Here is a 21,590-nt window from a genome sequence, read left to right on the forward strand (position 1 = left end):
CGTCCAGCCACCACTCCTTCCCACCCACCACTCCTTCTCACCCACCGCCATTGCTAAACATCAAACCACCGCCCTTGCTCATCATCAAACCACAGCACCACCAATCTCCGTCCAGCCAATCGTGGCCTGAGCCCACTCCCTGCCCGTGACTCCGGCGAACCCCTTTCTTGCTGCCGACTAGCTACCAACACGAACCCAAAACCACCCCTTTCCCCTTCTCCCCACCGGAATCCGCTCCTACCCCTTTTCCCCCACCAAATTGACCCCCTCCTCTTCCCCTGCCGCGTTTTCGGCGTTCCCTAACCCTAAACCACCACCCTAAAACCACCCAAAACAAAACCCTAAATTCGTTTTTCGTGGGTTTTGGGTGGTGGTTTAGGGTTTGTGAAGGCCGAAAACGAAAGGGGAAGGGGAGGGGGTTGATTCGGTGGGGGGATCGGGCCTGGGGTGGTTTTTGTTCAGGGTGGGTGTTAGGGCAGCAAGAACGGGGAGAGGGAAGGGGAGTTTGTTGGCTGCGTAGGGGTGGGGGATCGGTACGCACCGGCGCCGGCTGAAGCTCTGGGCGCTGGCCGCCGGCACGGGGGGAGGGCAGGGTGGTGGTAGTTTACGGGAGGGGTGGCAGGGGAGAGGGGAGGGTGGTTTTATTTTATTTTAATTTTTTTGGTTAATTTTTTATTTTTTAATTAATTTTTTTTAATAAACTTAACGGAAATCCTAACGGATTCCGTTAAGTGGTAGTGATTTTTAAAAAACGTTGATTTAGGTGGTAGTAATTTAAAATAAAAAATTAAAGCGGTAGCAAATGTGAATTAGGGTCCTTTCCCTGGTAGCAAATGTGAAATTTTCCTTGATTTTATTAAATTTGATAATTTTGGGTACAATATAATATCTAATATGCTCCTCTTATTCGATCTCCACTTTGACTTTGACGTAATTCACAAATTGGCTTGATTCTTGTACGAGGGCCGACGACGCTTAATCTCGATTGAATATTTGATGCAAAACTTTGACTTATGTTGATGTACACCTTTGATTTGTTGTTAATGTAAACCTTTCACTTGAATTCTTGATTGAGGGCCGACAAGGCTTGATCTCGATCAATGACTATTTGATGTAGAGGTTGAACTAGTGTTCTTGATGATTTGAATTCCTTCTTTCTTTCGTGTTGAAAGCCGTTGAGGCTTGATCTCTTCCACGGATGATCTTCTAGAGTAGAACGACACGTCGAATGCTTGTTGTTCTTCTTCTAGGTTGTGTAATGTTTTTTCTAAAATGGTTTAGAGTATTTAATGAGAGGTTTTCTTTGAAGAGATTAAGAGTGTTTGATGAGGGGTTTTCTCTACAGAGAACTTTAGAGTATTTGAGGGGTTTTTTCCGTTTCTCTCTCTAGGTTTTTCTTTCTGTTTTATTTCCTCTAGGTTTTCTTCTCCTCCTTTGATTTTCTCTAGGGTTTTTCTCCCTTTCTAGATTTTTCATCCCCTCCAAATGAACTAGAGAGAGCTCTATTTATAGAGTGAGGGACTCTTAGAATTAGTGTTTGACATATATTAGAAATTGGTCTTGACAATATAACCCATTTATGCTGGTTTAGCTTATATATTGGGTTTTATAATTTAACTAGATGAAGCCCGTGCAATGCACGGTTTGTTTGATTTTTTTATTTTTTTTTTAATTTTTTATATTTATGAGCTAAGATTTGTTATATATTTAGATAAAATTCCTAATAATAAAAGATAATGTTTAATGTTTAATTAATTTAAAGTTAAAAATCTCATTAGCCAATTTTGCTTACGTGGCATTTGAATTAATTAATTCTAAAATAAATTAATAATCTCTTATTTAATTGGCTACTACTAAGATTTATAATCCTACATGGCACGCTGAGAAAATTAGATCCTACGTGGCTCTCTAAAATCTCGGGAAAAAAACTCCCCTTTATATATATATTAGATTAAATGAAATGGGCTATTTTAATATATTTCACCCAAATTAAATAAATTAAATTAATAGTCAAACCATTAAGTCAACAAATTGACTTTTGACCCATATAATATCCGATGTAGCACTAATATAAATTTTTCGTGCCTACATGAGTTTCAAGGCAACATATGCTAGCTAGTGAATCGATTTTTAAAACATTTTCATAAAATAATGCTCCAAGATATCAAATTTCTTAGTTAACTATGTCCCATTTTTAATATTATTCATATTGTACTTCCATCCAGCAAAACAAACTTGCAATTTTCATTAACCAGCACAGAAATTTATAATTCAATTAAATTAGATATTTCTAGTAAAGTGAAAGATAACTCAATTATATGTAAACAAGGGCCAGATCTCTAATAGAGGCAATGGGTTTGCATCCCTGATTAGCTTCACCTGAAGTCCTGAACCATGACAGGATAAAATCTCAGCATCCAAATTGAGGGCTACAGAGCTCCAAGTCATGGTATAAATAATATATATAAATATATATATTCGAAATAAAATACTAACTACATGCATCAATCATGTTACATCCTTTGCTCCTAATGTTATGTCCCATTACTTACATCACTCCCTGTACCTCTATTCCGATCAAGCTGAACAACATCATGTGGCATCGGCCAAAACCGCAATTGGATAGCTCTAAAGGCGAAATAAGGGAGAAGAGTGGAGAAGACAACAAAAACGATAATTATCCAATATAAAGGACTGGGAGCACAGACCTCTACTAAAACCAGATAAGCCGATTTTGAAAAGGTAGGAGGAAGAGTACCATATATGAGCAGGAAAATGTACCACAAGGCAATACTGCCCCATATGACGAAATGCTGTATCCAAGTAAAGTAGTTGATGGACAGTGCCATTTGACAATTGACAGTCCAGACTACACAACTGTACATTGTAGCTGCCAACACTGAAAAATCAACCACACGGCCATCACTCCGAAATGCATGGTGCTTTAGAGAACTAGTGGTCAAAAAGAAGATAATCATTGAGCTACAGAGACCATTGAACATCCACCCAAGTATGCGCGGCCAACTGTAAAGGATATTCTCAATGCCCTCAGCATATAAGTTAGGATTCTGCAAAAGTCAATTGAAAATTTAGGGTAATGGGAAACTCCAATTTATGTTGCTTATTGAAGAAGGTTTAATGTTTACTACCTTTAAGCAAAGCCGTGCTGAAACATCTTGATCAAATACACCAAGTGCAATCACCGGAAGTGAAGTGAAAAAGACATTATAGGTGGACAAGTACCAATCATTATAAGCAGGTTGAGCAGAGAAAGAAGAATGTGTTTCGAACCAAAAAAGAGTTAGCCCAAATGTAATGTTCTTATAGAAGAAGTAGCATATCTGCATTTCAATAAAACCAAATTAGTCTATGAACAGCTATAGAGAGGATATCCACAAAATAACCATTTTAGTTATTTTAGGCTTGATGGTCAATACCATCATTGATATACGCCTGTAACACCAGTGACCATGCAGAAGCAATAAGCGCTCAAGAAAACGAAATTGAGCAATGTTGACATCACTTGACATAGCGGCCTGCACAAATCATTGACTGAATCATAATCTAGGTAATGTAGTTTCTGCATTTCTGTACTAATAGCAATGTAGCAAATGCAGATAAAATATTAAAATATAAAAAGAAAGGAAGATATATTAACTGGGAATTGTATTAGTTACTCCGTAGATTTCAAGAGATCAAACTCTTCTTTACCCGAAAAAAATAAATAAAAAAAATAAAGGAGATCAAACTCTTGAGCTTTGCTTTATAAAAATAATGAAAAGTGTACCCAAATGCCAAATCATAATGCAGCTAGATGAGGTAATGAAGGAGCTTCCATGAGCCCCTTGGGCTTATTCTGGTTAAATCACCAGAAATCAATGTGGTGGCATTCTGGCTCTGAAATGAATATTGAGATGGCTCTCTTAAAAAATAGGATGGTTTCTAACAGCTTGAGATTGCACCCAAAAAATATGGTATGTGATTGAAGGAAATACAATGATTTATTGAAGGAATGATGAAAACGAGTATAAGAGCTTCATCGCTTGAAGATGGGTTATTTTGAAGCATACTTTTTTTTCACTAAGGTTAGGACACTTGGGAGATGAAGTTGGTTCAAGAGCTTTTCAATGATAGATCATGCCCAAATGACAAAATGGAAGAGATTAACATGCTTTAAAATAATTTGTCAGAGCTGTCCAAGAATCGATCGAACTGCTTGGGTCAAGCAACCTCCTGCAGTCCTGCAACATTTGTTTTCCAGCTTCTCCATTACCGGACTGGCCAACTTAATAGGTTAACTGACCCAGTCAGATAAGTTATGCTGATGGCATGCAATGTAGATTTTCTTCATTTTTACTATTGTTAATCTTAGCTCTTAATATACATCTTGTATGTCTAAATTAGAAGTTAATAGGGTATCTTTATGTTAAGTAGCCACACCATTGATACGGATGGATTGTCCTTTAGGATACAAAGTATAACGCAAAAGGCTTGTTAGCTTTAGAGCCGAAATTTTTTTTAATTCTTCATCACCTTTGGGTGCTTTGTGAGCCTTCATTAGTTCTTGGTGGATTAATGATGATTTCATTAGTTCTTGGTGGATTAATAATGATTAACCTATGGTTGGAGCTTGACGATAGATTACTTCTTTGTTATGAATTGATTGTATTAATTTTAGAATTTTGATTATTTTTCTTCGCAAAAGTTTTGTTTGCTTCAAAATATGTAATAATTGTCCATAAAGACTAGAGATCACGAGGAGCATGAAGCACAATTGCCTGTGTAACCATATCAACATCTTCCCTAGTATAGAAACACTCGTACTCAGTGAAGTGTGACTCAAAAGATAGGAAAACCAATAGATTCAGAGGTGTAAATGAGGTTTGCCTCATGAATAGAAACTGCCTAGCTGGGAGGCACTGCTAGGTGTATACCCCTAACAGACAAGTTACTAATCTTTCCTCTAGGGTGCATGTATAGAAACACATATTTTTAAAATTTTATTACCCTTTTCTCAGGAAAAAAAAAAAACTCTCAAGGTCAATCAACAAAGTTCCTAAGCTTGCATACATAAAATACAATAAAGGTTTCCTAATCTTGGCTCATTTAAGATTCAAATAAACACTGGGTTAAACTTTGATTGCTCCATTCACCAAAACAAAGGTTTTTATAAGATATAAGCTTCACTCACCAATCATCAAGGAGAAGACGCTAACAAAGAAACAAACAAAAATAACACAAACCACCTTTTAAAACACAAATTTTGTCACAAACCACTTTATAATTTTTTATTATTTTTTGGTTAAAACACACGTATGTATAAATTTTGTTTTGTCAACCACCACCTTTACCAAAAATTTTATGGGTTAACCCACTATTTCGGCGTTGACCACCCTACCCTGCCAGTCACTCCACCTTGGCCGCCTTAACCACCTCAAAACCACCCCACACTAGCCCAAAACCCCTTACTAACCACCCGAAAACCGCATACCAGAGTACCAGCACCACCTAACCCGAAACCACCCTTGCCGGCTAAAACCCCACCCTAACGTCACGAAAACCACCATTGTCACCCAGACATCACCCCTCACCAACCAAATTTCCCACCATAACCACTCGAAAATCGCTCCAGCCATCTCGCTGACTAAAAAAATCAGACCGGAGAGGGGTAGTTAGGGGTTGGTGGTGGTTAAGGTGGGGTTTTAGGCCAGAGAATGGTGGTTTTCGGGTTGGGTGGGTGGCTTTTGGTGGTTAGTGTGGAGTTTTGGACTAGTGAGGGGTGGTTTTGAGTTGGGAGGGAGGTTAGGGCGGGTGGTAGGGCGGCAAAACTGGTGTGGGTGGTGGTGGAGAGTTGAATGGGTAAAGGTGGTTGTTGAAAAAAAAATCCTAAATCAATTTTGTTTTACCAAAAAAAATATAGAGTGGTATGTACAAAATTTGTATTTTTTAAGGTGGTTTCTGACAAATTCTCCAATAATAAATTAACAAATTTTAAGATTTTCGCATGCTACCAAACTAAAGTTGAAAGATTTTGCTCATTTTAAAATCTTAAAATGAGAAGAAAAAAAATAATCTAATGAACAAAAAACCCTACGTCCCTGCCTTAGATGCACCTTACCTCTATATGCAAGTATATAGAAGGTTATGAACAAAGTTGGAGATACAAGTCAAATTTTTCTTAAAGGAAACAAATAAGACATATGGTTCACTTAACCAACCAAAACCTATTCACTATTGAAAACTAATAAACTTTTCCATGGCATAAGCATGTAGATATTCCCAATCCATTGTATCATAATGTACGTATATAATAATTATAAAAAATAAGCTACCCCATTATACACTACACTATATATCTATGCGTTAAACCTGATCTAGATTGCAATCAATTTATCTCCAAAAATGATGGTAAACTTCACTTAATTATGTTGCTGACCAAGATAAAAAGTACCACATATTTTATGAGGTATAAAGAATTTATTTTTCTTTATATTTTAGGGACACATGCATCCACCTCAAATTCCTAAACCCCTCAAAGAAACTAAGGATTTATTGGTTGGGCCTTTTGGAATGAATTAGAAGGAGTTAAAATGCATTTTATCCATGTTAATGTTTAGTTAGGCTTTTTAGGTATGGAATCTAAGAGGTTTCTAATTCTATCCCATCCCGCTAGAATCTCATTCCCACTTCAATCATAAGATTTACATTCCATTCCATTAATGAAATGGAAAACAATTCTAACATATAAACCTGACTTCAAATTAGCATGGGATTTAGAGTCCATACCTCCCTAATATGAGATTTCGACCCAATCCATCTACACTAAACGAATCAAACGGCCCCTAGGTAGCAGCATGACCTGCATCAATTTCTAATTATCGCTGCTGGTTCTTTCACTAGTTCTGGTCTTCTGGAAAAACAAAAGGCTACAGAGCCATCCCACTAAAAAGATGCATCTACTACTCGTTGATAGATAGCTGCATTAATGTACACCCAAAACTTCAGCCCTTCATAGTCACTTTTCAATCTAAAAGCACTCTTCTCTCTTGGAATCTAGCATATTTAGTTACTGTCCATACATTGTAAACTACTTTAGCGACAACCATGAAAAGAAAGACACCAGATGCTACATTTTAGATGCATATTTCCTATGTCAAACAGACCCACTAATAATTCTAGAGAGGAGATGTGTCCATGAACCCATATGATAATATATAGATCCAAACTCAGATTCCCCTGTATCACTGCTCCCATCAAATTATTGATTTAGATTAATGATTGACCTCCCTATACGCTATATGTACAGGGGATGTGTATACATCATTTCTCCAGACCTATTATTAGAAAGTATTAGCAGGAAATCATTACCTGCATTCCTTCCACACCACTGATACCAACTCCAATATTAGCCTCTTGAATCATGCCAACATCATTTGCCCCATCACCGATTGCCAGTGTCGTTTTACCTGTTCGTACTTTGACCAATCTTGTCACCTGTATAATTTCTAAATCTTTATCAGATTATTTGGGGTCAGTAGCACTTGAAATATTTGCTACCGACTGTAAAGAGGAATCTAAAGAGAATTAAGTTTCTTCAAGTAAGAATCTTACTAGAGCTTTCTGTTTGGGTGAAGAACGACAGCATATAACTGAATCACAGCCAGTTGCAACGTCAAGAAAAGATATTTCTAGATTTTTATCCAAAGCGTAAGCTAGAGATTTCCCATCAATTAGCAATCCAAATTCAGTGCGATCTTCTGAAACACTATTCTGAGACTTGGCAATCCTAAATTGATAATTGGCATGACTAATTTGAGATTTGGCATCACTCAATTGCTTTCTTACACTCTCCAGGGAAGCCTGTAATGTGTAAAAATTATAAGCTTAACAAGAAAAAGTTCTAATAAAATTACACATTTATGCTTACACCAATTGACCTTTGCAATGGCTTCCTTGTCACCACGTCTTTCCAATGAAATTATTTCCGGTGAATCCAGTGAGATCACAATTTGCTTCATACCTTGCCTTAATAGGCTACATGCATAACTGCAATGGTTTTAATTTAAAGCATAAAAATCTTGACACACATAATCAAATTCATCCAATAGTCTTTTTAAACATATTATAAGAAAACACATAAGAAAATTCATTAGTATACAATATCACCATACCCAATATTAATTGCTGTTTCTAACTTATCACCGGTTAGGACCCATATCCTGATGCCTGCCTGGGCAAGTTTTTCAATGCATTCTGGCACCTGTTGCACAAAGAGGTCAATAGTTTTCAACACAGGAGAAATTATACTTCAAATTTTAGCTCTCCTCTGCTGGAATTATAGCAGTAGGCACTACAACAACAACAACAACAACAATAATAAGGCTGATTGGCGATGCCAGCTAAATACATCAAGAAGAGGGAGAATCCACAAAATGGTTAGATTATATACCCCCTTTTGCAGCTTATCCTCAAGAGCTGTAGCGCCAAGTAGAATCAACTGCTTTTCAATCTTATCAGCAGCTGCGTCAACCAGTGCATCTCGGTCAGCACTTACAGAAGTTTTGGCATTCTGAAACTCCTCCTCCCACTTTGCAAACTCTTCTTCATTAAGCTTGCGATATGCAACTACCAAGGTTCTTAAACCTGCTTCAGCATATTTCTTGATATGAGCCTTAACCTCAGCTTCAAATTGCCGCCCTTCTTCAGATAGTCTCTCAAACATTACACTACAAATACAGACAATTAAATAACAAAGAAACCTCTAAAATAAAACTTATATACTCATAATAAACCAGAAAGAAAAAATAAAAATAAAATGTTCTGTCCCAACCTGTCTGCCCCTTTGCACAGAAGGAGAAGTGATTTTTCTTCATCTCGGACAATTACAGACATTCTTTTGCGTGAGCTACTGAATTCTAGAACATGAAGAAGTTCATACACCCTGGAAATAGAAAAAGTCCTTAAGAATCAAGACAAATAGCTTATCTTTCTTAACAGAAAATTTAGAACTGAAAACAGCTTGAAAAAGTCCTTAAGGATCAATTATATTTTGTTTACTGAACCAAAAAGAATAAAAAATATTAACAAAAGATGAATATTTCAATTATTGATACAATCACTATATCCACATAAAACATGCTGCAAATATTAATGGTTATTATAATAGATTGAAAATGTAAACAAATATTTTATGATGAATTTAACTAGACCTCACATGACTGTATTTTACCTTCAAGTATAAATCATAATATGTGGTTAAAGAGGAATGTGTGAATATATAGTGTCAGAATTATTGCAAACCTTGCAATGTTAAAAAAACGGAGTAAGTATTCTAACTTCAGATTCAGTAAATCAAGTATATGTATGGTGAGCAAGTATAATAATTTCATTCACCATATTGCTTCAAAGCTGACAGGCCATGGTTCACATATTTTGACTTAAACAAACAAGAATGAGCTTATTCTCTATATATTTGTACGCAAATATTGCAACTCTTTTAAATGCCAACCAAGGAATATAGAAGCTCACCTATCTATCATTTGTCCAGTCTCATGGTCCAACTCATGCAAAAATATGCTCGTCTGTGTCCTTCTGAAAAACTCAAAACCAAGTTCCTTTGCAGATATGACAAGCGCTGCTTCGTCAGGTGACTCAGCCTCATAGGAAGTGTGCCCTGTTTCCTCATGAACATCAGGAATGGCTGTATGGCAGATTGCCAAGACTCTAAAAAATTGCTGTATCATATCTGGATGAGGTTCTTTGACCCACCTTCCATTCATGAGGCGTTCATCATTAATATTAAAAGCTTTGGCTGGCTTATCAGAGGTATTGTGCTCACGTACTGCATCCAGTGCCCCAGGGAGAATTAGTTGCCCTTGCCTTTTGGCTAGAGCAGCCTCTACTTCAGTCATCCCTTGTCCATATGATATACCAGCTATGGAACATTTCACAAATTCCATAGAGTTGCATGTTAATGTACCAGTCTTATCAGATAATATAGTATGTACTTGACCGAGCTCTTCATTCAAATTTGAAGTACGTGCATGAGCAGGCCTATCAGTTTCCTCACAATACATATGCTGATCCTGATTTATAAAAATACACTGTAGGACCTTCACAATCTCAATGGATATGTACAACGAGATGGGAACCAAGTAGCCATAAAGCATGAGATCAGTTAGCAAATGTAGAAAGGCAGCTAAAGCTGCTCTTTTTGGGTCAAAAAGGACAGTAACCTTATCTGGTCGAAGATACCACCTCCTCAACTTTCCATCATATATATCCTTCTTAGTTGTAATGCCAAAGAAAACAGACCCAGTAAAGGATATCACAATAACAAAACTGAAAAGAATATAGATGACTTTATCCAATCGTTTTTCAATCCCACTTCTCTTTGATGGTGGATTGATAGCATTCTGCATTACTTTTGTGTCATGTCCAGTGAAAACCACCACACCGTAAATATGATCAGTATTCCGGAGTTTAGAGTCTCTCAGAAGAAGTTGTTGCAGAGAAAGAGGATACGGCTTTCCATTATAGTATAAGGTTCCAACAAAAGAGTACAGATTTTCATTGGGATCTTCACACTTGGTTACTGCCTTAAATTGACACAAGGAGCTTTCATCTTGCAAGCAGGATGTAACTTCCAAAGCATGCTTCAACTTCAGATTTGTTTCTCCATCAAGATTCGAGGTCTCTACATAGCAGATCCCATCCTCATAATTTGAAGAGAGGAAGAGCAAATCAGCTGGAAAATGTTCATCCTTATACACTTTAACAACATCACCAACCCTAAGTTCTTTCCACTTAGATTTAACAAAGATTTGATTGCTACAATCAAATAACTCAACCTGCCGATTATTAGCCTCTATGTCCTGCACAAATTGAAAAAATTTAAATTGATTAACTAGACAAGATCAATATAAAGGGAAAAAGTATGAAACATCGAGAGATCTATAATGATTTTTATGAAGCATGAATCATGGATTTCATTTGCATAATATCTCCTCAGTATGCTCATTTTAGAAAAATAATAGCTTGGAGCAGAAGACAAAATAAATTAATGCATGTAAAATAGAATTTAAATTAAAAGAAAACAAATATAAAGAACTAAACGAGCCAAGGCAAGCACTAAACATAAGCAGATAACATCAAATTTTGGCAACAATTCACACTCATGCATTTTGTATTGAGTAATTAGTACTGAATATTCTAATTTACATTTACACAACATAACAAAGAATTTAACAATCTCAATGAGGAGAGATTCTTTTGATAAAATAAGCCTCCTGAAACATAATTTAACATTACAAATTTCTCAACACACAACTAGTTGAAATGAAAACTGGATCTAAGAGGACCACGTAGTATGAAATCTTACTCCACGTCTGAAATGGAATCGTTTAATGCTTGTTTAAAAAACAATACATCCTCTAGCAACATCCTCCTTTGTATCCTTGATCTAGCCAAAAAAATATATGCTTGACAGATGTACATTATACTCACAGCATATTTTCATACTTGAAAGAAGAAATCGGAATTCCCTAAAAGAAAACATTGAGATATCATATTGAAATCATGGACCCAAAAGTTGCATGAGATATGCCCACAGCCTATGTCTAAAAAGGCTCAATGCGCAATCAGGCGATGAAGGTACTGCTGCGCCTAGGCTTGCCCTGGGCATACTTCGGTGTGCCTCTTTGAAGTGAGGCACACTAGATAACTTTTAATGGTGCTATTCAAAAAAATATGTATATAACTTTTAATGGAAACTGCTTATGTGCACCTCTTTGAATGTGACTTGCTTAGAGAAAGAAAGGCGCTCTACCCTAATCACCAAGCGTCTCAGCGCAAGGCGGACCTTCCCACAGCCTCATCCTTTTACAACTGACCACAGTAGCAATATCCACTTTTAATTTTTGATTAAATTTACCCAAGCCACGATGATGTCCGACTAATAAAAACCTTAAAATATTATACTATACTAGAATGTACCCAGAATTGCACAAGATAAGTCCATGGCATTGAATTGAAAAGATCAACCAACTTTGTAGCCTAAGTAATTGTAAAGAACTAAACTAAATCTACATAAGTGAAGTTGAATAAAATGGAACTTGGGTTTTAGAACGAAACCAAAACATGTTCCAAGATGAAAAAAAAAAAAAAAAAAAAAAAAAAAAAAAAAAAAAAAAAAAAAAAACCCACCAAATTATCCCATGTGTAGAATGTAGACACCATACAATCCAAATAAATAATTTATACATGATCTTGAATGAAATATAAAGTTACACCCGAAAGATGAGATTAGGGCTGAGGGCCAGGGAGACAATTCAATGAGACCATTCCTTTGGTATCAATTTGCCTATAATCATTCAATAGGGCTACTTAACTAGCAGCTCATTACTTACACTTAAAATTTTCTTAATTGATCTTCATTGTCTTACCTACTTTTAAAGAACAATTTTTCATAACATATTTGTCAAATTCAGCGATAACGGTTCTCAAAGAGAAATTGAGCATGGGAAGGTTTTTTTTTAATATTATTATTTTCTAATACATATTGAAGAAAAAGGCCATCAAGGAGAACATGCAAACAAACAAATTTGAAATGAAGATTTCCATTTGATTTTCATTTTCACTTCATCATTTCAAAGAACAAGCTTTTGTGATTTCTGCAGTTTAAGAATAAATTTGCTGAACGGTCTCAACTAGAGACACTATCACAAAACCAATAGTTTGATGCAAAAAAATCAAGTTAAAAACAATAAACATAAAAGAATTCAAATCTTGCCATTTAAAAGGAGCGCCAGCCTTCCCCCTCTTGGCCATAACATCAAAATCTTGATCCTAAAACTCCAATGTTTAGGCAGAAAATTATGTAGAATTTCAAACTTAGGTGTTGATATAACTTAATCCTAAAATTCCAAAGTCTAGGAAGAAAATTGAGTAGGATTTCAAACTTTGGTGTGAGTGTATTTTGACCCTTCAGATCCATGAGTTATCATTTTAGTTCTTTTTTAGCATTAATCGGAACACGAGATCAAAGATTACTACACTGCCAGAATGAACAAAATTCAGTACATGAGAATTCCAAGGAAAATGCAGACAGTTAAGGGCCTTGAATCATCAGTTACTTGAATTTGATGACTGCAGCAGAAACAGGGAACCCCAATAAAAACATAGTGGCAAAACTCTTGTCGTTTACAAGAACTCAAGAAGGCTGCAAGTTGTTCTGTCTCATTACTTAGCTATTAGCCTTTCAAACTGTTTGCTGCTCTATTCTTTCCAAAATTCCAATGTATTGATATGCTTTGAAGAATTTTGTTAGTTTCATTACTCAAAAGAACGTGACTTCAAGAACAAATTGACAAATCGGTTTATGCAGAATTGTTCCTATTGTTGGTTTAGTAGGGCACATAGACTGATATTTTGGTGTAAATGTGTGTGTACACTGCTCAACTTATCCTATTAGGAAGGATATTAAATACCTTCTCCAACATGAAAAATATAAACTAAAGATGGTGGTTTGGAATCACATATGTTTGACAAACTTCAAACTTGTTACAGTTTCACCAATAGAATTGTAAGGAAAAAAAAAAAAAGGCATTCAAAATATGGCAGACAGTAACTGGTCATCATTGACACAGATATGTAAGCTGCTAAGCTGAATGTGTCAAGAACTTAAGCATGCTGATGGTGATTCTATATTCTGAATCTCAGAAATGTATGTTTTCCCATAGCTTCATTCTCAAATTCTCAATTGCAATATTTTTTATGTACCTTTTGGCATTCCCAGGTTGACACAGATTTCTTTCCTAAATACAATCTTACTATGTCAGTATCCAATACTGATACACAAGTAATTACAACCCAAGGAAGAGTTACCAGAGATAGTATACTCTACAACATGAAAGTCAGTGATTGGTTTTCTTAATATGCAAGTAAGATATGACCACTTTGAATTATGAAGTAAGATACAGTTAGTGAATTATGAGAGATAGTATACTCTACAACATGAAAGTCAGTGATTGGTTTTCTTAATATGCAAGTAAGATATGACCACTTTGAATTATGAAGTAAGATACAGTTAGTGAATTATGAAGTTAAAGTGAAGTTTCTTTTCAAGGATATGACCACTTTGATCAGATTAATTCAATTTAATTGGTTACTACACTTTTCGCCTCCTCTTTTTCATTCAAGGATTTCAGCATGCAACTAAAGTTAAACAACCTAATTGTAGACACCAAGCCAACAACATATAAGCTAAACTTAGACCTCACAGTTAAGAATTTCTTACACACTACAGCCCTATGAAGAGAATGTAGAGCAATAAAATGATCATTTTATATAGTTTGATGGTCACTAGACACATACTAGTTATTAGAATATACTCTCTTTGGTTGTCATGATACAAAGAGGCAGAAGAGAAGAAGGAAATTTCATCCCTTGATCCAAAGTTCACAATTAATCTTCAACCTTCTCATATATAAAGCAAACTTTTCAAGACAAAATCAAGAAATCTAAGCCCAGATTCAAGAATTTATGATTAAGAACAGGATTAATATTTTCTTCAATAAGTTAGTGGTGGATTTCAAGAAACTATCCATGCAATGCCAGGAAATAGTCTTGTTAATCTAAACTAACTGATTATCAATTGGCCACTGAGCTAGAAGTTTTGCAACTTTTGAGGGAAGACCAGAATCCACTTAAAATTTGTATCATAGCTACCTTCCAAGGAATTTTTTATAAATCTGATTAGTAATCCACCAAATTTTCACATTACTCTTCATGGATGAGTATTTTCTGCAGGAAAAGATAACGGATATTTAGGGCTCTAGAATCAAGTTAAAATGAATTTGTGAACATGGGAGCATGAGTTATTTGTCACCTACTCACGTTCTAATTGAGGGCTTTTCCTCATCGTTGGTGGGTATAAACCCAGAAGATCACACAGAAAATATGAAAGAGAAATTCGAAGAATTTTTTATGCTGGGGAAGAACATAAATCAGAGGGATGTCAGTGGGCCGTGGCAGGGTGGATGTTGCCCGCCTAACATTCTCATCCCCTCCCAAAACTACTCCAAAAAAATAAGAAGCTTCTTAAGTGGCCTAATAAATTAAGAGTAGTACATACAGTAATACCCAAAAAAAAAAAAAAAAAAAAAAAAAAAAAAAAAAAAACTCACTGAACTTGCACAATCATCTAAACTCAAAAAATATACTCCAAATAATAATTAAAAAAATACTTATAAACCTACAACAAATATGTCTTCAAAATACATAATAAGGAATCCATGACTCAACAACTGCATATTCATCCACTTATTCCTGTTTCAATATCACATTCTTCCTCCAATCCTCCTACTAGTTTAGAAATCTCTTCTTTGGGCTGGCACAACCTAACATCCTCCCCCGCCACATCCCCCATGGCGGGTATGATTTTCTTCTCCACCCCACCACCCACCGAACTTGGACCCCCGCCAGGATTGGGTGCTCCTATTTGACCCACCTGACTAACGCCTACATTGCCTATTAATGATAAAGCTAATATTTCATTGCTGTTTAATATTGAAACCTATTGTCGAGATTGAGGATTTTTGTTGTTGATTTGAAAAGATAGATAGTGGGATGGAAATAGTTGAATATTATAATTGATTTTAGAATGCAACAAGGATAGTTTTGAAGAAAATAAAAGCCCTGTGAGAGTGACATGACACACTGTGCCTATATCGATAGAAACGCCATCTCCAGCTTTATCAATGAGTTATATGATAACTCAATTGTATGCAGTGACATCCTGGCCCTTCAACAGGCTAGTTTAGATTTATAAACCAAGATAGACATTCTCAGAAAGAGATACCCCTTTACAACATCACTAACCAAACTTCTGTCCAAACAACTTACTACAGAACTCCGAACAACAAAAATCTAGCCCAAAATTTCAGAATTCACTACATAACCACAAACCCACCATTTCCATAATCTAAAGAGCTGCACTTTAGGAACCAAATAACAAATAGTATTACCTTGGTCATAGTTCCAAACCTTAAACCTTTAATTTGATGCAAGCTACTTATTGACAGAGGGACATAGAGAATGGTAGTATAGTGAACAAATCAATGCATTGCCCTGTTCGGAAGAACAAGAACAAATTCATATTCCTTTTGTAAAGAAGGGAAGCCACATATTCTCTTTTCCTCATTACTTCCTCAATTCTCTCGTCCCATCCATCCTTACAACTTTTCATGTAAAAAATCAAACAAAGAAACTCTAGGCTGGTCCTTGTAAAAATATTTTCCATGGAAAATCATTTCATATTAAATGTTTCCATCAAACCAAACACAGTCGAATTTCAAATCCAAAAAGTCAACAATAAAAAAAGGTTGATATTCTTTGCACCAAGGAAAACTAATCTCTTGTCTACTTAATCACGAATTCGTAAATGCAAACCAGGATTCATTCTTATATCAACGCATAAAGTATGTATTCCACAAACATTATAATCCCTACAAAGCTTACGGTCCGAAAAATTCAGCAATTGCAAAAATTATGAGAACCAACCAAAATCATATACAAGACTATCAATCCATAGCAAGAATTCAAAAGTGAAATCAAAGAGAATGTACCTGCTTTTTTCGCCTCCAATCTTCAACAGCCTCCTTGGCCATAGTAGCTCCAACAACAACAGCCAAAGGGAAAGCAATACTAACAGCAGCATAAGGTGCCAAAGGACTAAAAGATACACAAGCAACAATAAGAAAATACAAATTCGCAACTCGACGAAATTGCTCAAATAATGATTTGGGTATGAAATTAACAGCAGTATATTTAGTAGTAGATACATAATTCCCCTTATAATTTAGCTGAATTGCTTCTGGGTTATCTGGATCATTACAATGCACCACTCTTGCATAACCCCTTTGCCCAATTTGTGAATGTTCTTCATTGAAACTTGGTTTTATACATCCAAATGAATACAATTTGCTAAGTAATACATCCCTTTTTCTGCTCCTGCCTTCCATTTTTGTTACAACCTTCCAAATCTCGTCAAATAATAATATTATCGGAACCAAAACATAACAACAATTTCTTTGTACCTATTTAGTAGATCAACTAACATACCCACGTAATTGTTGAAGCTTCTACCATAGTCGTCAACTACAGACGACTTATGTAACACAAAAGGATCTCATAAATTAACCAAAGTACAGAACTGTGAAAAAAGGCTATATCTAACAATAAACAATTTTTTTTAGAAAAAGGACCTAAAGTAACGTATGGGTTTTGAACGTTGAATTTGTCTGCTTCAGTAACTAAGCAAAAATCATTATAAAAAAAAAAGTTTAAAAAAAATGCATAATAAATAATAATAGAAGGGTTGTTGTCAAAATAGGGGAATTTTGATTACTTTGAGATGGAGTTCGGGAATATCTCTTACTTGTGAGCATTGTAATTGATTGAAGAGAGAGAGAAAATTGAAAAAGTGTGTTTGGAGTTGTAGCTGAAGAAGCACTGACACCTGCCGTCCTGCCCGAACCAAAAAATAGCAGTCCAAAATCCCTTTTTTTTTTTTTTTTGACTAGCTGCCGCATCGCGCGCGATAGTTCAATATGGAAAATTTCAAAGGTTGTTTTTTGTCGATCGTATTATTGCGTTAGAACATAATGACTTATTTTTTATGATTATATTTCGTGAATTTTGAATGAATTGTTATGTTTTTTTTCCTATTAGTGTGACAATCTAACATTATTGAGTACTTTAAAAAAACCAATAAATATTTTGATGATTTTAAAGTAAGTGAAAATGTTTCGCTAGTTGTAATTTTTTTTTGTTTTAAAGTTGAAAGTTTCGAGCCCTTTTTCATACGACAATACAGGTTTTAAACTTCCGAGTGGTTTTCCGCTGCGATAATGAATTGTTATGTTTTTTTTCCCTAGTAGTGTAACAATCTAACAATAACGAGTACTTTAAAAGAGCCAATAACAGTAGTTACGTGTACTTAATAAAATTCAATTTATCTAAGAGATTTTAAAGTAAGTGAAAATGTTTTGCTAGTTGTACTTTTTTGGGTTCTATAGTTGAAAGTTTCGAGTCCGTTTCTTTTAAAGACAATACAGGTTTTAAATACCCGAGTGATTTTCCGAAGCGATATTTTGTTAGTACGCTATTTTTTATTAATTAGATTGTACATAGTATATTTTCAGCTTTTTTGCTATTTTTAGAATGTTCTCATTCTTATTCTTGTGTAGTACGTTTGCAGTGTTATTACAAACAGAATAAGAAGAAACATGCATTACGATTTTCAATGGCACTAATTCACCGTTGCAAATTGCAGATGAAGAGACACGAAATTGACATAACGGTTTCATTTTGCTATTTATTTCTTTTTTTAAGCGGTTTTCTTTGTGAAATTCTTCTTCCTAAAAACGATCTCAAAGAGACACACTTTGAGTTCCTCTGAATTTTCATCTGCTGCTTGAGATGGCTGATTATAATGGTGGTTCTTCGTCAAAGTTTCCTCCTGTTTCAGGCGAACATCAAAAATCGTATTTTCCGTCGTTGTTAAGGAGGAAATCTGAACTTGAAGATTCCTTAGCCGTGAACTTGCATGTATGTACAGAGGCTGATCGGAAATGTAAAGTTTTACGGCGGGCGTTGGATGTGTTGGAAGTTGAAATTTCTCAATTTAAGGGTGTTGAAAAGAAAAACAGGGCATAAGAGGGTTAGGGTTGATAGTGATCGTGTTGGTGTTATAGAAATTGATAGTAGTAGTGATGGTGAGGCGGAAGTTGGTTCTAAGTCAAAGGCTTCTACGTCTGTGGGTGCCGTAAGAGAGTCGTCTAGTGTGGTGGTTAATGTCGAGGGTGGGGCTGTTGACATGGAGATTTCCTCGAATGATGAGGATGTTTAGTTTATTGCAGAGGTTGATGAGTGGCATTTATGCCGCTTTTCCACCCCTTTTCTCTAAAGGATTCTCCCCTCGTTTGCACTTGTTTAAGCCTCTTTAAGCGTTTTTACCTTAGTTTTGCCTTTTCCTTTCTTTTCTCATGTTTCCTTTCTTTTTCCCCTTTTTGTCGGTTTTACTAGAGTTTCTTTGTTGTCCTGTAGGTTCTTGGCCTTGTTGAACGAACCTTGGAATGCACGGCGTGCCATAGAGAGGGAGCGTGAAGATCAAGAGGAGCTGAAGGAAGGAAAAGCACCTAGGTTCGGCCGAACCCCACAATGGTGTGGCCGAACCTAGGTGCGGCCGAACCTGCTTTGAGGTGCGGCCGAACCATCTTGGCAGTTTCAAGCTAGAAAATGGCAGTTTTGCAGGAGTGACCGAACCTCCCAAGTTCGACCAGACCAAGATCAGGAGGGTTCGACCGAACCTACCCAGGGTTCGACCGAACCTACCCTGTGGTCTGGCCGAACCTACCCCCTATTCGGTCGGACTAACCTTTTTATTCCAGCTACTTGTACGGTTTTGTAAGAGGCGGTTATTTAGAACGTTTTTAATGTAATAGAGGAGGATTAGCTTAAGAAGGGAGTATGTACATTTTAGCCCTAATCTAGAGAGAGAAACTTCATTAGTAGAGAGAGAAAGTGTGGATTTTCATTGACGAACTTGGATATTGAAGAAGGAGCTTGATTGAATCTTTGTAAATCTTCATCTTCAATTAATGAGCAATTTCTTACTTTCTTTCTTTACTTTTGTATTTAGTTTTGTTTGCTTATTTTGATTTTCCTTCCTTGCTTATTGATCATGTTGATGCTTATTGATTTGATGATTGATATTGTCTTCAATATGATTTGTGAGTAGTCACCTAGCCAAGGGTGTGGGGATGGTGTAGTTGTTAATTGATTTATGCTTATGATGTTGGGTTTATGTTAATGGTGATTAAAGTCTTTGTATGTTTGATATTCTTTAATTTTCTTGCAAGTGCACATTGGTAGTTGATTAAAGGTGAATCTTTGCTAACAAGAAACGGAAGTTGACTTAGTTAAGGTTCGTTGTTATCGATAGTTCATTGATTGCACCTTCTAATATATGGTTCTAGTGTGGAAACATAGAGGCTATGTTAGGAGAAATCGATTAACCCCGGAAGGCGGTTAGATTGAGCTTTATTTCGATATTCTTGCATGCTTAGTTTACCATTGCTTTTCTTCCGTGTTATTGCATGATCAAATGGCAACTACATCTACCCACTTCCCTTAGTGTTTAGTTATATTGATTTTTAATCATTCTTAATCTTTAGTTTAATCTCTTAGTTATTCACACTTCTTGTCCCGAGGTAGCTTAAGTCTTAAGTAGTGAATGTGGTGTTTATGCATGTGTCATCTAGGGATAGACAATTGACGACGCGTTTATTCCCTTGTCAAATTGGCGTCGTTGCCGGGGAGACGGCTTCCATTGCTTTTTCATTACTTTATTTGAGACTATCTCATTCCTTGTTTGTTAGTATTTGCTACTACTTGTTACTTGTCAGTGCTTACGTTCTCCTTAGCTTTGTTGTATGAACAGAGGACGAACCCGCTTAAGGTCTTTGATTCCCATCGATCCGGAGCTAGAGAGATCTTTGTCCTTACTTCGAAGAGAAGCGAGAGCGAGGAGTAGAAATTCTCACACCCCAACGAAAGAAGGAGTAAGAGAATTGGAAGATACTCCACCATCTTCACCCTCAAGTGAAGACTTAGATAGTCCTAATTCACCATCAAGTCCCGGAATCAAGCCCTTTTCAATCTTTAAGTCCGAAAGTGAAGAAGGTTCTAAAATGGGAGAGAATATACCTTTGAGTCGTCTTGGGGCTCCCGAAGCCTTTAGAGCACAAAGTGGGATCCTAACTCCTACCACTCAAGCCAACAATTTCGAAATCAAGCCCAATTTGATTGCTTTAATAGAGAGGAAACAATTCTCGGGTGGAAAATTTGAGAGCCCTCATGAGCATTTGAAAGAATTTGAGAAGTATTGTGACACGATCAAAGCCAATGGAGTGACTCAAGAGTATATCCGCCTCAAGATGTTTCCATTTTCTTTAATTGGGAGAGGTCTAGAATGGCTAGAGAAGGAGGTGCCCCCTAATTCTCTTACAACTTGGGAACAAGTAACTACGGCTTTCTTGAGGAGATTTTATAACCATAGAAAGACCGCCGAGGCTCGGTCCTTAATTCAAGGTTTTCGGCAAAAAGGTGGTGAGACTCTAAGTGCGGCATGGGACCGGTACAAAGAGCTTCAACGTCAATGCCCACATCATGGGATACCCAAGTATCAACTCATCCACACTTTCTATGGAGGTCTCTCACCTCAAGGGAGAACAAGCCTAGATGCCGCAGCCGGCGGTCCAATCATGAACAAAGGAGAGGATGAAGTGGAATGCATCATAGAGGAGGTCGCAAAGCATTATGATGATTGGTATGAAGGAGAAAGGGAGGCTACTTTTAGCAAGGGTGTCTATGCATTGGAGCAAGCCAACGCAATCAACAACCTTTCTTCCCAAATCTCCAAGATGGCAAAGCAAATGGACGAAATGATCAAAGAAAGGTCCAACCCTCATGGTAATACCTCCCCTTCAACCAAGGGAGGCAATGGTATGACCACTTCTTCCCCCCTC

At 36.4% G+C, this 21,590-nt stretch overlaps 1 protein-coding gene and 1 non-coding gene across 2 annotated transcripts; both read right to left on the bottom strand.

Moving 5' to 3' along the window:
* Positions 1-2,370: 2,370 nt before the first annotated feature.
* LOC145606325 (putative phospholipid-transporting ATPase 8) lies at positions 2,371-17,513 on the bottom strand. The gene is made up of 11 exons (XM_081662338.1): positions 16,626-17,513; positions 9,529-10,874; positions 8,831-8,941; positions 8,450-8,726; positions 8,172-8,260; positions 7,938-8,046; positions 7,612-7,860; positions 7,369-7,494; positions 3,438-3,536; positions 3,150-3,341; positions 2,371-3,068 (listed from the first exon to the last, which is right to left on the bottom strand). The coding sequence occupies exons 1-11, from the start codon at positions 17,019-17,021 to the stop codon at positions 2,535-2,537; spliced, it is 3,528 nt and encodes a 1,175-aa protein (XP_081518464.1). The 5' UTR covers positions 17,022-17,513; the 3' UTR covers positions 2,371-2,534.
* Positions 17,514-21,132: 3,619 nt separating this feature from the next.
* Positions 21,133-21,238, bottom strand: LOC145606436 (small nucleolar RNA R71). Its single transcript, XR_014105313.1, has one exon. It is a non-coding gene; the product is annotated as a small nucleolar RNA R71 (small nucleolar RNA).
* Positions 21,239-21,590: the final 352 nt, after the last annotated feature.

The sequence above is a fragment of the Chenopodium album genome, chromosome 22, assembly GCF_948465745.1.
Source record: "Chenopodium album chromosome 22, dcCheAlbu1.1, whole genome shotgun sequence".
Lineage (NCBI taxonomy): Eukaryota > Viridiplantae > Streptophyta > Magnoliopsida > Caryophyllales > Amaranthaceae > Chenopodium > Chenopodium album.